The sequence below is a fragment of the Theropithecus gelada genome, chromosome 18 (assembly GCF_003255815.1).
Source record: "Theropithecus gelada isolate Dixy chromosome 18, Tgel_1.0, whole genome shotgun sequence".
NCBI lineage: Eukaryota > Metazoa > Chordata > Mammalia > Primates > Cercopithecidae > Theropithecus > Theropithecus gelada.
This window is the reverse complement of record NC_037686.1, coordinates 109,798-125,549: the sequence shown is the minus strand read 5'-3', so window position 1 is coordinate 125,549 and position 15,752 is coordinate 109,798. Positions and strand designations below refer to the sequence as shown.

General features: G+C 39.6%; 1 protein-coding gene across 2 annotated transcripts in view; it reads left to right on the top strand.

The window, feature by feature from the left end:
• Window positions 1–15,752, top strand: part of RNMT (RNA guanine-7 methyltransferase) — a 42,867-nt gene that overhangs the window by 1,746 nt on the left and 25,369 nt on the right. Inside the window, exons 2-6 of one of the 2 annotated variants that reach the window (XM_025365472.1) lie at window positions 2,622–2,750; window positions 3,482–3,940; window positions 8,781–8,916; window positions 12,289–12,414; window positions 15,498–15,610. In XM_025365472.1, coding sequence (XP_025221257.1) covers window positions 3,524–3,940; window positions 8,781–8,916; window positions 12,289–12,414; window positions 15,498–15,610 — 792 coding nt within the window. In that variant the 5' untranslated portion in view covers window positions 2,622–2,750; window positions 3,482–3,523. The remainder of the gene's footprint in view (window positions 1–2,621; window positions 2,751–3,481; window positions 3,941–8,780; window positions 8,917–12,288; window positions 12,415–15,497; window positions 15,611–15,752) is intronic. The other variant, XM_025365473.1, reaches the window with a different exon arrangement.

Sequence of the window (15,752 nt, the reverse complement as noted above, 5' to 3'; positions counted from 1 at the left end):
TTTTTTTTTTTTTTTTTTTTTTTTTTTTTTTTTTGACGGAGCCTTGCTCTGTCGCCCAGGCCGGAGTGCAGTGGCTTGATCTTAGCTCGCTGCAACCTTCACCTCTGGGTTCAAGCGATTCTCATGCCTCAGCCTCCACAGTAGCTGGGATTACAGGCGCACATCACCACGTCCGGCTAATTTTCGTATTTTTGGTAGAGATGGGGTTTCAGTATGTTGGCAGGCTGGTCTCGAACTCCTGACCTCAAGTGATCTGCCCACCTTCACCTCCCAAAGTGCTGGGATTACAGGTGTGAGCCACCGCAACGGCCTTAGTATCCATTTTTTAAAAGTCTTTCTGATAAAAGCCGTTTTAACCGAGATGAGATGGTATCTCATTGTGGTTTCGACTTGCATTTCCCTGGTATTACTGATATTGAGCATTTTTTACATATATACCTGTTGACCATTTGTGTGTCTTTTAGGAAATGTCTATTCAGATCTTTTGCCCATTTGTAGTAGGATTGCTTCTTTTTTTTGCTGTTGAGTTGAGTTTCTTCTATATTCCGGTTGTGAATCCCCTGTCAGATGAATAGTTTCGCAGATACTTTCTCGCTTTCTGTAGGTTATCTCTTCATTCTTGTTTCCTTTGCTGTGCAGAAGTTTTTAGCTTGATATAATCGTCTGTTTTTGCTTTTGTTGCCTGTACTTTTGAGGTCTTACCACAGAAATCTTTGCCCAGACCAGTGTCTTGAAGCATTTCCACAATGTTTTCTTCAAGTAATTTCATACTTGCGGGTTTTAAATTTAAGTTTTCAGTCCATTTTGATTTGATTTTTGCATATGGTGAGAGAGAGTGGTCTAGATTTCCCAGCACCATTTTTTGAGGACACTGTTCACTATGTACGTTTTTGGCACATTTGTTGAAAACAAGTTGGCTGTAAACATGGTGCTTGGTTTTAAACATTCTTACTCATTTTTGTGGTCATCTGGAATGCTGTGTCATTTCTTCTGACCTAATTGATTATGTTTTTATGATGTCACATCTGTGATACCATAAAAGTAAGTGACATAAGTAAAATTCATGCTTAAATCTCGATACTAATTTTAGGTAATAATTATAGCTAAAGATAAGTCACATTGCTTTATTTGAATTTAAAGCCAATTTCCATTAAGAAATCAATGGCAGAGGAGGAGAACTAGGAATTTAATAAGTTGGTAGCCAATTTTTCTAGATAATCATTTTAAGTATTTGTTCTGAAAATTACTTTTTTGATTTGTTGTTGTTGTTCTCTCATTCAGTTCTATTTGGTACCTCTTGGTATTTTGTTACCTCAAATGGTGGATCATGAAAGCTAATAACCCTTGAAATCCTTACCCATGGCCGGGCGCGGTGGCTCAAGCCTGTAATCCCAGCACTTTGGGAGGCCGAGACGGGCGGATCACGAGGTCAGGAGATCGAGACCATCCTGGCTAACACGGTGAAACCCCGTCTCTACTAAAAATACAAAAAAATCAGCCGGGCGTGGTGGCGGCGCCTGTAGTCCCAGCTACTCGGGAGGCTGAGGCAGGAGAATGGCGGGAACCCGGGAGGCGGAGCTTGCAGTGAGCCGAGATGGAGCCACTGCACTCCAGCCTGGGCGACAGAGCGAGACTCGGCCTCAAAAAAAAAAAAAAGAAATCCTTACCCATTCGTAGTGACTTGTTACCCATTCCTTTAAGCAACTTAATTTCTTATTCTTTTTCGTTATCCAAAAGGCTTATTTATTTATTTATTTATTTTTAGCACAACACAAACACTTCCTTCATGAAAAAGCTTTTTTTTTTTTTTTTAAGGGGGGGTCTCACTTTGTTACCTAGGCTGTAGTGCAGTGGCGCAATCACAGCTCCACTGCAGCCTGGACCTCCTAGGCTCAGGTCATTCTCCTACTTCAGCCTGCTGAGTAACTGGAACTAAGGCATGTGCTACTATGCCAGGTATTTTTTGTAGAGACGGGATTTTGCCATGTTGCCCAAGCTGGTCTCTAACTCCAGAGCTCAAGCAGTCTGCCCACCTCGGTCCGCCAAAGTGGTGGGATTACAGGTATGAGCCACTGTGCTGAACAAAAGCTTAACATTTTAATAGTGGTATGTAAGCTATAAACATCTTGAAAACAATTTACCTTGAGCTTCTCTGTAGTAGGAGGTCACTAAGTTTGTTGAATGACTTAATAAATCAACCACCGTAATTCTTAACCAATAGATAGTTCAGTTATTTCTCTCTCTTTCCCATCTTAATGTAGGTCTAAGAACATATTTGAAGGAGACTTAATGGTCATCAAACTGCAGGCTGAGTCTTGAAACTTGTCTAAAGTCATTTCTACTCTCTCCACTTTCTACCTAATTGGAACACCCATTATGAAATATGATTTCAGAAGTTCTTGCTGTAGAATCCCAAACTTTTTCTGTTCTTGATGTCCTTAGTGTCCATAGGCCAAAAGAAATGCAACAGTTCCATTTATTAAGTAGTTTACCCCAAAGAATTTGAAAGTATTTGTGGTCTAACAACTTTATGTCTGTTTAAAAAAATTAATACACATAAATTGGGGGGAAAGGTAATGTTTGTGTTTTATTCTTAATTAATCACAATCCCTTGCTAACAGGATGTGTGAACCTGTTGGGTACTGTACAACTTCAAGCCTCGAAATCAGATAGGCACCGCCAACCTCATTTCCTGTTTCACCTTGATTTTCTGTGATACCAAAATCTCAGCTTCACAAAGTCATTGAAAGGTATGTAGTGCAGTCTATTCACTTGAAACTGTGCTGCACTTAAAGCTGGTAGTTTCTGTGATATCTTCCACGTTACGTCCTGTGGTGCTGTTTGTTATGGTGCCAACCATGCAGTTTGGGAACCAGAGTTATGGAGTAAGGGTCAGAACTGAAATGGAGCTAGTGCATGTGTATCCCCACTTCATTCATCAGCTTTAATGCCAACAGTGACTTTTATGAATAAGATTATAGAATTACGGGGGGATTATACTTAGTATTACCATATTCAGAAATTCGTACATATCGATTAACATTTTTTAATATTCTCTCTACAATGAGATTTTTTAAAACTGGTTGATCAAATTTTTTTTTTTTTTTAATCAAATTCTAGTTAAAATTATTTTAGGCCGGGCGCGGTGGCTTACGCCTGTAATCCCAGCATTTTGGAAGGCCGAGGCAGGCGGATCACCTGGGGTCAGGAGTTAGAGACCAGCCTGCCCAACATGGCGAAACCGCGACTCTACTAAACATAGAAAAAATTAGCCGGGCCTGTTGGCAGGCGCCTGTAATCCCAGCTACTCGGGAGGCTGTGGCAGGAGAATCGCTTGAACCCTGGAGGCAGAGCTTGCGGTGAGCCGAAATCACGCCATTGCTCTCCAGCCTGGGTGACAAAAGTGAAACTGTCTCAAAAAAAAAAAATTGTTTTAAAGTCTTAGTGTTTACAAGTAATACCAATTTTTTTGTCATTCTAGTGTTGGTTCATGAAGTTTTACCATCAATTCAAGCAATCATAAATGGCAAATTCTACAAAAGCAGAGGAATATGAAAAGATGTCTCTTGAACAGGCAAAAGTGTCAGTGAATTCTGAAACAGAGTCTTCGTTCGATATTAATGAAAACACAACAGCTTCTGGGACTGGGCTTTCTGAAAAGACTTCTGTCTGTAGACAAGTAGACACAGCAAGAAAGAGAAAAGAGTTTGAAGATGATCTTGTAAAGGAAAGTTCTAGTTGTGGGGAAGACACTCTATCCAAGAAGAGAAAACTTGATCCCGAAATTGTCCCAGAGGAAAAAGATTGTGGTGATGATGAAGGCAATTCAAAGAAAAGAAAAAGAGAAACTGAGGATGTTCCAAAAGTTGAATATTCTACTGGAGATGGCACTCAAAATAAGAGAAAAATAGCACTTGAGGATGTTCCTGAAAAGCAGAAAGTATGTTCAGTGTATTTTCTTTTACTCGGAATATGTAAGTCTGAAATGTGGAACACCTCTGCAATCATAGTGATCTTTTTACATAATCTTAATAGCGTAAGAATGTTCTGTTTTTAATAGATGTGGTCTTAAGACAAAGGAGGCTTTTAACTCTTATGATTTCTGTTAAGGCGAAACGTCTCCTGCTAATGAGATAGATTTTTTAGTTTTTGTTTTTATTTTCTAATGAGATAATCTTTATCTTATTTTAGAATCTTCTTTATTAGAAACTTTTTTTTTTCCGAGACGGAGTCTTGCACCGTCGCCCAGGCTGGAGTGTGATGGTGTGATCGAAGCTCACTGCAGTCACAACCTCCTGGGCATTAGCAGGCCTCACCCGTAACTAGAAACTTGAAAGCTACTTTGCTGTCTGTTGGTGTTTTTAAAAAGACTAGAGTATGAGATCCAAGTGATTTACCTATTTTCCTTTTTTATTAGGTGTTCGGCTCCAGTTTTTTTGTCAGAAGTTATCACTTAAAAAGGGATAACTTTTAAAATTATACCTAGCTTTACATCGCTTTATTAATGTAATTCCTTAAACTGTTTTCAACTTATTAATGTATTTTACATACTGTTTTAGTTAAGTGAATACAAATGCCTAATATGTAGTAAAGATACTACAGAGCAAATTGTTTTCATGTGGAAGTACCACATTAGAAAGGAATTTGAGGCAGAATTTGGAGTTAGAGGAAAAAAGTACTTTAATGAGTAAATAAAATTCTGCCATTGGCCCTTATGAGGAAAGTGACTGATAGTGAGGCTTTTGTCATTAATGGAATGTGAATTCTTTTAACAGAGGGGAGTAGTTTGTTTGTTTTTGAGACAGAGTCTCGCTAGAGTGCAATGGTGCAAACTCAACTCACTGCAACCTCCACCTCCTGAGTTCAAGTGATTCTCCTGCCTCAGCCTCCCGAGTAGCTGGGACTATAGGCGCCCACCACCATGCCCAGCTAATTTTGTATTTTTAGTAGAGATGGGATTTCACCATATTGGCCAGGCTGGTCTTGAACTCCTTGTCATGCACGTCCGTGTGAAGAGACCACCAAACAGGCTTTGTGTGAGCAATAAAGCTTTTTATTGTAAAGCAATAAAGCCTGGGTGCAGGCGGGTGAGTCCGAAAAGATAGCAAAGGGAGATAAGTGTGGGGCCGTTTTATAGGATTTGGGTAAGTAAAGGAAAATTACAGTCAAAGGGGGGTTGTTCTCTGGCGTGTAGGAGTGAGAGTCACAAGGTGCTCAGTGGGGGAGCTTTTTGAGCCAGGATGAGCCAGGAAAAGGAATTTCACAAGATAGTATCATCGCTTAAGGCAAGGACCGGCCGTTTTCACTTCTTTTGTGGTGGAATGTCATCAGTTAAGGCGAGGCAGGCCATTTGCACTTCTTTTGTGGTTCTTCAGTTACTTGAGGCCATCTGGGCGTATATGTGCAAGTCACAGGGGATGCAATGGCTTGGCTTGGGCTCAGAGACCTGACATTCCTGCCTTCTTATGTTAATAAGAAAAATTTTTTAAAAATAGTGTGAAGTGTTGGGGTGGCGAAAATTTTTGGGGGGTAGTATGGAGAGAGAATGGGTGATGTTTCCCAGGGCTGCTTCAAGCTGGATTAGGGGCAGCCTGGGAACCTAGAGTGGGAGAGATTAAGCTGAAGGAAGATTTTGTGGTTAAGGGGTGATATTGTGGGGTTGTTAGAAGAAACATTTGTCATATTGAACGATTGGTAATGGCCTGGCTGCGGTTTTGTATGAATTGAAAAACTAAATGGAAGACACAAGGTCTGTATAAAACAAGGAGAAAAACAGGTATTAAAGGACTAAGAATTGGGAGGGCCCAGGACGTCCAATTAGAGAATGCCCAAGGGGGTTCAGCATAATTACCTGCTTGGTTGGCAAGTTTTTGGGCTCTATCCTTGAGTTTTTTAATGTTGTCATACACCAGGCCAGATCGATTTAGGTAAAAACAACACTCTTCATTTAAGAATATGTAGAGTCCTCCTTTTTCAGCAGTGAGTAAGTCTAGGCCTCGGAGGTTTTGGAGGACAACTGCAGCTAAAGAGTCAACTTGGGCCTGGAGGACTGATAAAGTTTGTGATATGTCTGTGATGCTAGCAGAGAAGTCATTAGACAGGCTACGGAAGGTCGTGACAGAGGTTGAAATGCCTGCTATTCCAGTACCGAGAGCAATAGTGGAGGCAGAAAGTCCTAAACCAACCAGCAAGGGAATTAGTGGAATAACTCTTTTTTGTCGTGTCAGTGTCATGAGGGGAACAGGGAGCTCTTCGGTCCCATTTGCAAATTGAATTTTGGGAGTAAGGAAAACTAGTGTGCATGTGCCTGTCCAATTAGCAGGTAGACACATGTGGGTAGAGGATCCACAGAGGAAGAAGAGACCTTGTGCGAGGCAAAACTGGCCAAACCGAGGAATTATGTCTGACAGAAGGGAAGAAATGACCGCGGTGGCCTTCTCAGACCCTGTGGGAAAGGCCCCTACTTATCCAGTGGAAGTATCTACCTAGACTAAGAGGTATTTTCGTTTTCTGACTTGTGAGTAAAGTGAATTTGCCCGTCCTGGGCAGGGGCAAATCCCCGAGCTTGATGTGTAGGGAAGGGAGGGGGCCTGAACAATCCCTGAGGGGCAGTAGAAGAGCAGATGAAACATTGAGAAGTGATCTCCTTTAGGATAGATTTCCATGATGGAAAGGAAATGAGAGGTTCTAAGAGACGGGCTAGCGGCTTGTAACCTACATGGAAGAGGTTATGAAATGACGACAGAATAGAATGGGCCTGTGAGGCTGGAAGGAGATATTTTCCTTGGTCTAAGAACCATTTGCCTTGTGTGGGAAGAGACTGATAGGTGGAAGTTCAGCGGGGGAGTAGGTGGGAGTGGCCAATGTGAAGGAGGAAAACTGCTTTGAGGGATAGAAGTTGGAACCTAGCTGCTTTTTTAGCTGACTTATCAGCATAAGCATTGTCCTGAGCGATGGTTGGGGGAAGAAAATAGATTTTGGAAGTTATGAGAACTGTAGAGAGTTGAGCATAGTTCGTGATTTTTAGGGCTTCTAACAGTATTAAAGCAGTGGCAGCCGCTGCGTGCAGACAGGAGGGCTAGGCTAAAACAGTAAGGTCGTTTGGACAGAAAGCCAAGGACCGACCATTTTCACTTCTTTTGTAGTGGAATGTCGTCGGTTAAGGCGAGGCAGGCCATTTGCACTTCTTTTGTGATTCTTCAGTTACTTCAGGCCATCTGGGCGTACGTGCAAGTCACAGGGGATGCAATGGCTTGGCTTGGGCTCAGAGGCCTGACACTCCTGACCTCGTGATCTGCCTGCCTCAGCCTCCCGAAGTGCTGGGATTATAAGCGTGAGACGCTGCACCCGGCTGGGAGCTTGTATTTTAAACATAGTTTTCAAACTTTTACTAGCCCCAGAACCCCTTTTTCAAATGAAAATCTTACACTTAAACCTGTTATGTAAAATAGGTCAAGGGTTTGCTGAAAGGCCGTTCAGCACATCAGTGAGATTCAGCACTTTGGCTGAAAAGGGACGTAGGAGGATTTGAAGCCCTTTACAAACTATCATGGCATTTTTACAGGATTTCTTGGGACTCAGGAAGCACAAATTAAAAACTGTTGGATTACATATAACATATATGATAGCATTATTATAATAGAAATCACTAACACTGCACATTGCCTACTGAATTCTAACCTCTTTTTTTCCTTTTCTTTTCTTTTCTTTTTTTTTTTTTTTTTTGGAGACAGTCTCGCTCTGTTGCCCACGCTGGAGTGCAGTGACCCAATCTTGGCTCACCGCAATCTCCACCTCCTGGGTTCAAGCGATTCTCCTGCCTCAGCCTCCCGGGTAGCTGGAATTACAGGTGTGCACCACCACACCCAGCTAATTTTTGTATTTTTAGTAGAGATGGGGTTTCACCATGTTGGCCAGGCTGGTCTCAAACTCCTGACTTCAAGTCCTCCCACCTGGGCCTCCCAAAGTGCTAGGATTACAGGCGTGAGCCACTTCTCCCAGCCCTAATCTCTTTATATACATTATCTTATTTAATTTTCACAACTTTTATAAAAATAATGTAATTATAGCTTATTCCTAATTTATTCTCTTATAGAAACACCAAACATTGACTGTCATTTATCAACTGAATAATCAGAATTCTGGAAGAGTACTGGGTTTATTAAGACATTGACACTAAAATTATACAAATGAAATATCACAATGAAAATTTTAAACCTAGAGATGTTTTTCAAAATAGGGTGAGATGTTTGGGTGTGTCCTTACCGGGATCTCATCTTGAATTGTAGCTCTCATAATTCCCACATGTGTGGGAGGGACCTGGTGTGAGATCACTGAATCACTGCGGTTCCCCCACACTGTTCTCATGGTAATGAAGAAGTCTCACGAGATCTGGTGGTTTGATAAGGGGTTTCCGCTTTCACTTGGCTCTCGTTCTCTCTCGCCTGCTGCCATGTAAGACCTGCCTTTCGCCTTCCACCCTGATTGTGAGGCCTCCCCAGTCACGTGGAACTGTGAGTCCGTTAAGCCTCTTTTTCTTTATGAATTACCAGCCTCGGGTGTGTCTTTATGAGCAGCATGAAAACGTACTGATACCCAAGGACTCAGAAAACACATCTTAGGTCTAATGATAATTAGTGAGACTTCTGTGGTTAATTGCCATTGTTTAGTGAAGTTTACCAATTCTAATAGTATTTTATCCATTCCCAGGTGAAATGTTCTGAGGCTTATTTTTACCATGTTCTGATCCTTGATGTTTTTCTATTCTGTTTTATTTTCAGAATCTGGAAGAAGGACACAGCTCAGCAGTGGCTGCCCATTACAATGAACTTCAGGAAGTTGGTTTGGAGAAGCGTAGTCAAAGTCGTATTTTTTACCTAAGAAACTTTAATAATTGGATGAAAAGTGTTCTCATTGGTAGGGTGGTTTTTTGCTGTTAGCTTGCTGTTTTTCATTTTGGCTTATGTTTCCTTTTTTCTCCCCACTGGTGTAACCAGCGCCAAGCGACTGAGTCTTTAATTCCTGCTCATTTAATTATCAAACCTTGACTTTATAAAGCTAGAGCCAAGACTAGGTCTTGAAGACAGATTCTTCTAATACTTGTGGTTGACGGTAAGATGTTAATGGGTGTTTAGTTGATACGTTGACGACGGTAAGATGTTAACGAGTGTTTAGTTGATACCTTGAGGACGGTAAGATGTTAACGGGTGTTTAGTTGATACGTTGACGACGGTAAGATGTTAATGGGTGTTTAGTTGATACGTTGACGACGGTAAGATGTTAACGGGTGTTTAGTTGATACGTTGAGGGTAAGATGTTAACGGGTGTTTAGTTGATACGTTGACGACGGTAAGATGTTAACAGGTGTTTAGTTGATACGTTGACAACGGTAAGATGTTAACGGGTGTTTAGTTGAAACGTTGACGACAGTAAGATGTTAACGGGTGTTTAGTTGATACGTTGACGACAGTAAGATGTTAATGGGTGTTTAGTTGAAGATGTTAACGGGTGTTTAGTTGATATGTTGACGATGGTAAGACGTTAACGGGTGTTTAGTTGATATGTTGACGATGGTAAGATGTTAACGGGTGTTGATACGTTGACGACGGTAAGATGTTAACGGGTGTTTAGTTGATACGTTGACGACGGTAAGATGTTAACGGGTGTTTAGTTGATACGTTGACAACGGTAAGATGTTAACGGGTGTTTAGTTGATATGTTGACGATGGTAAGATGTTAACGGGTGTTTAGTTGATATGTTGACCAGGCTTTCAGAAGGCAATATGTTTCTTTAATGCACAGAATTAAGGTTACCCAGCACTATTAAGTAATGATTCTGTTTTACCCTCATAGTTTTGGAGCAACTGCATATTGTTGGTTAAACATTTAGGTTTCATTAAGTCAAGAAATAGGCAGTGTCTTGATTTGTGTAGGCCTTCAATTAGTTGATAAAGATCATGTGTATTACGTTGAGGATAGATAAAGACGTTCAACTTTTTTGAGCCAACATTTTATCTGTGGAATGAAAGTGAGCAGAGAAAATATGATTCAGAATACAATTCTTGTCAGCACCATAAGATGGGGTAAAAAAAGAATATAATTATTGCTCTGTATATTTAGTGCATTGAGTAGTCAGACTCTTAAATTTAGAGAACTTTAAAAAGTGGTTTAAAATTTTTCGTAATATTTTTTTCAAGCCAGTCAAAGAAGAAATGAGGATGCTTTCTTAATAATCTTAGAAAGAATAAAGTGCGAATTATGGGTACTTCGTACTAGTTTTGATGATAATTTACTAATTTTGGAAGATAAATTAATTACCTATTCTGAGAAGTATTAGTAGGAACTAATTAGGCTTATTTTGAACACATTTTAATATTTTGCGTATCACTTGTTTTTAACATTCATGTTTTGTTACAAAAATATTTATTTGACTCTACCATGTGTCAGCTTAGGCTAAATGAGTGTTCACTTTTTTTTTTTCCCCTCTAGATTAATGTAATGGCATTTTCAGTCTCTACTCATAAGGTTCTCTCTCTACCCCAGTCCTAATTTCTTTTCAACCTTTCTCTTCCTTCATTATCCTCAATGATGCAGATAACTTATTGGATTTTTTATGAATTCTTATTTATTCATTTATTTTTTACTGAATAACTTTTTCGAGTCCATATTTTCCACATTGTAACATGTATTATTTCTATAATCAGAAAAGAGGTATTTTTTTTAAAGGACTGAAGTCAGAGTTGGCAAAATTGTCTCTCAGCAAATACAGGGTATTCTTTCCTTCTTCAACTGTTCTAGCAACTCTCTTGATGTGTGCTTTGCACCTGTCTTTAACGTCCTAATGCAATCAGTGTGATTTGTTCCAAGCTTTCTCTCTGACTTCTTCCTTTCTCAACACTCATTCTTTGTCACTCATTTTCTCTTTCTTCTTGGTGCTTATAGCTTGGTAAGTAAACAGTTGAGTACAGTTCTGGAATGTGATAAAGGCTTTTTTGAAATTGTTTCTTGATGATTTCCTGTCTCGTTAGTCTTACTGTAGATAAATGCAGAGATTTTATAATTGTTTTTCACTCTTTCAGTATTTTTATGCTATTAAGATTCATGGCGGAAAGTTAAATTTTATGGAACACTTGTGCTTCTGTTGAAGTTACTTTAAGTTCCTGCAGAAGGTGAAAGTGCTTGTACAGGATATTTTAGCCATCAAAATAATACACGCTTGAGCTTGAAAGCGTTCAACTCAGTGATAAGACAAGGAGAATGTGTCTAGGATTCAGTGTTATATCAGGTTTTAGAACTGTTGAATACTTAACTTGCCTGCGAGTATTAATATGCCTTTAATTGATGTTTGAACAATTTGCCTATTGATGTTTAGAGGCCTACTGATTTTATCTGTTGGCTGTTAATGTCATTTAGTAGACTGGGGTCTACCAAATTCTGATGATACTAAAACTAAAAGACATAGTGCATTTTTTTTTGTTTTTCTAGTTTTTATATTTCTCTTGGTGGTAAGCCTGACATCTTTCGTAATCAAGCTCTTTTATCATTCCATAACAACTTTGGTTTACTTATGTGTCTGCTGTTAAACACCTAGAGAAAGCTACAAAATAAATTATGAATAATTAGTTTTTCTCATCCTTACTTAACTTTTTCTCTTATCCTGAACAAGTGTTGTGTTGTCTTAATTAGAATTTTTTTTTTTTTTTTTTTTTGAGACAGAGTCTCGCTCTGCTGCCCAGGCTGGAGTGCAGTGGCGTGATCTTGGCTCACTGCAAGCTCCGCCTCCCGGGTTCATGCCATTCTCCTGCCTCAGCCTCCCGAGTAGCTGGGACTACAGGCGCCCGCCACCTCGCCCGGCTAGTTTTTTTGTATTTTTTTAGTAGAGACGGGGTTTCACCGTGTCAGCCAGGATGGTCTCGATCTCCTGACCTCGTGATCCGCCCGTCTCGGCCTCCCAAAGTGCTGGGATTACAGGCTTGAGCCACCGCGCCCGGCCTTTAATTAGAATTTTACATATCTGCTATTTAAAATTCATTTTTGAAAGTAACATTCAAAATGCTGCCTTAATTTTCCAAAACACCAGACACATACTCTTTAATGACAGAGGATCAGATTAATCAACTCTTAGTCATATTTTTAGTTACTTATCAAAAGTTACAAATTACATAAATGGATGTGTAATCGTTTATGTTACATATTGGGCAAAAGATAGTAGGTTATTAGAGGTAACGGTTTATACTTCAGTAAAATTGAAGAAGAGGTAGTTTATTGTGACTGATTTCTGTCTCTTAGGAGAATTTTTGGAAAAGGTACGACAGAAGAAAAAACGTGATATCACTGTTTTGGACCTGGGATGTGGTAAAGGTGGAGATTTGCTCAAATGGAAAAAAGGAAGAATTAACAAGCTAGTTTGTACTGGTAAGATAAATAATGATATGAGAAAGAATAATTTGTAGTCAGGTAAATGGAAAATAAGAAGGATTATCTCTGATTACAAGATATCTGGGACTGTGCATGAGATGAGTTGTTTTTTGTTTTTTTTTTTAATTAGTTACGGCCTGACGCAGTAGCTAACACCTGTAATCCCAACACTTTGGAAGGCAGGGGTGGGTGAATCACTTGAGGTCAGGAGTTTGAGACCAGCCTGGCCAACATTGTGAAACCCTGTCTCTACCAAAAATACAAAAAATTAGCTGGGCATGGTGGTGCACACCTGTAATCCCAGCTACTCAGGAAGCTGAGGCAGGAGAATCGCTTGTACCCAGGAGGTGGAGGTTACAGTAAGACAAGATCGCGCCACTGCGCACCAGCCTGAGTGACAGAGTAAGACTCCATCTCTAAACAACAAAACAACAAAAATTAGTTACAAGACTTTCCTGATAGTTTTATTTTATAGTAAGGTTAAATAAGCCTGGGATAACGTTTCCTTCCCAAAAGAAAGGAAGCTATCAAAGATGGTTGGAGTCATGTCTAAAGGGCAGACTTGAAAAGGTTTCCATTGGCAAAAATAGGACAATTTTAACATTAAAAAAAAATAGCAGTTGGACACATCAAATCAGAAAAAAACATTGTTCACCCTTGGAGGTTGCTAAGAAACTTACTATTCTGAAACTTATAAATTAAGGAGAGGGAATCAAACATTTGTAATCAGATGGTTGAAAAGGGCAATTCTTTTTTTTTTTTAATCAGATAAATCGAAGAGGAATGATAGAATTAGAAAATTATTTTTTCATTCTTTATGAAATAATAGATCTAGGCAATAATTTTTTTTTACTACCGAAGCCATTAAGGGAAAAGTCGATAGTAATGCAATGAATCAATCAATCAGTCACCTTAGCCCAGTGGTTAGTCTAAACACTGAAGTGGGACGAGCAGACGTCAGCGTCTTTCTGATGTGGTGAGTTAAAAGAGATACATACCCCCACTACAGAAGTACTGCCCAAATTAGCAGTTCTCAAATTTTTGGTTTTATGAGCCCTGTACACTTAAAAATTATTGAGGACCCCAGAAAGCTTTTTTGTATGTAATTATGGTAAGTAGCTATTGATATTTACTATATTAGAAATTAAAGCTGAGAAATTTGAAAATATTTTTTAGTTCATTAAAATAAAAGTAAGAAGGCTGGCTTTTACATTTTTGCAAATCCCTTTAGAGTTTGGAATTACAGGAGACAGCTGGATTCTCACGCCTGTTTCTGCGTCCAATATGTTGTGATTTTATTTTGGTTGATATGTAGTTGTAAAATAAAGGAGTAGTTTAATAGCCTTTTTTGATAATTGTAGATATTCATCTTTGTTACTACATCAAAACTCAATAAGTGGTAGTTTCTTAAAGAGTAGTTACAATATGGAATCTGAAACCTTACTGATGAACTTTTTATACTGTGTAACATTAAAATCCATTGGTCTGTCTTGCACTTCCTGCATAATTTTATAGTATTTGGAAAATATTGTTCACTAAAGTTATGCAGATCTAATTGTTGAGAATCAAAAAATCACGTGTTTAGTATCACTGCCAATCACAAAAGTATTGGGAAGAAGTCCAGCCCACAGTGATCAATACAAGTTTTTCAGGATTGTAATTCTTATTTGAAAGTCAATTTTATTTTTGGCAACAAATACGCTGTCCATTGTTCCCTTTAAATCAGCGGTCCCTAACCTTTTTGGCACCAAGGGCCAGTTTCATGGAAGTCGGTTTTTCCACACAAGCAGGGGATGGAATTCTACCTCAGATCATCAGGTGTTAGATTCTTGTAAGGAGTGTGCAGCCTAGCTCGCCTGCCACTCACCTCCTGCTGTGCGGCCTGGTTCCCAGCAGGCCATGGACCTGTACTGGTTTGCGGCCCGGGGTGGGGGAACTTTAAGTGACAGGTTCACTTTGTTCATTTTCAGGAAAATGTGTGCCAGTTACGCAACTCTGCGTAACCATGGTTTGTCAGTGATTCAAGTCAAAATGACTTTCTCAGAAAAAAAGTGGCCAGTACAGCTCAAAACTCAGGGTACTGTCCTTGAAGATGACCATCAGACCTTGTTAGGTAGCAGAAATGTTTTCTTACTTCCCATTTCATCACACAACATTTTTTAAAGTGTGTATTCAAAAGCCCAGGTTTAATATCATTAATTTTCAGTATTTTTTCAAGGGCGTTCTTAAATGAAACTGGTTTTTTCCCCCTTTGTATTGTATAGTGGTGAAGAATACACGAAGTGCTGCCGGTACTGCCGGTACTACCTAGTGTTGCTACTTTGTATCTGTGATAAGATCCCAGCGTTTTACCTACCATTGCCTTTGCATCATCAGTGTGAATCTTTAAACAGGGAAAAGGGCAGGCCAGGCACAGTGGCTCATGCCTATAATCCCCAGCACTTTGGGAGGCAAACGAGGGTGGATCACTTGAGGCCAGAAGTTAAAGGCTAGCCTGGCCAACGTGGTGAAACCCCATCCTCTACCAAAAATACAAAAAAATTAGTTGAGCATGGTGGCACACACCTGTAATCTAGCGAGTCGGGAGGCTGAGGTATGAGAATCACTTGAACCCTGGAGGCAGAGGTTGCAGTGAGTGAAGATCGCACCACTGCACCCCAGCCTGGGCAGTACAGCAAGACTCTGTCTCAAAAAGGAAGAAAAGGGCAGATAACATTTTATTATAAAAATATACCCTTGGTATTTCCAAAACTGGGCTTATTGATAGTGTTAGGTTTTATAATTCAGATTGGAATAAAACTTTCTCCTTTTTACTTTGAATAAGCATTTAAAAATCATGATACAACTTTTCTAGCATCCATACCTATTGAGACGCTTTTAGTTCCTCTTGAAAACTGATAGGGTATTTGCGTCAGAATAAAGCCCTTTTTTTTATTTTATTTTATTTTATTTTAAAAGAAATAAAACCTTTTCACTGGTACTAAAGCTGGCTTTTATGCCAGAGTTTTATCAGTCGAGATCAGTGTCTCAATTTCTGGCATTCTGTCTTGATGCTTACTAATACCCTTCCATCTTTCCAGATATTGCTGATGTCTCCATCAAACAGTGTCAGCAGCGGTATGAGGACATGAAAAATCGTCGCGATAGTGAATATATTTTCAGTGCAGAATTTATAACTGCTGACTGCTCAAAGGTACAGTTTCTTTCATTTTGAGTTTGGGTAAATAATTTGTTTTAAAAATCAACTCAATTTTGGCCGGGCGTGGTGGCTCAAACCTGTAATCCCAGCACTTTGGGAAGCCGAGGCGGGTGGATCACGAGGTCAGGAGATCGAG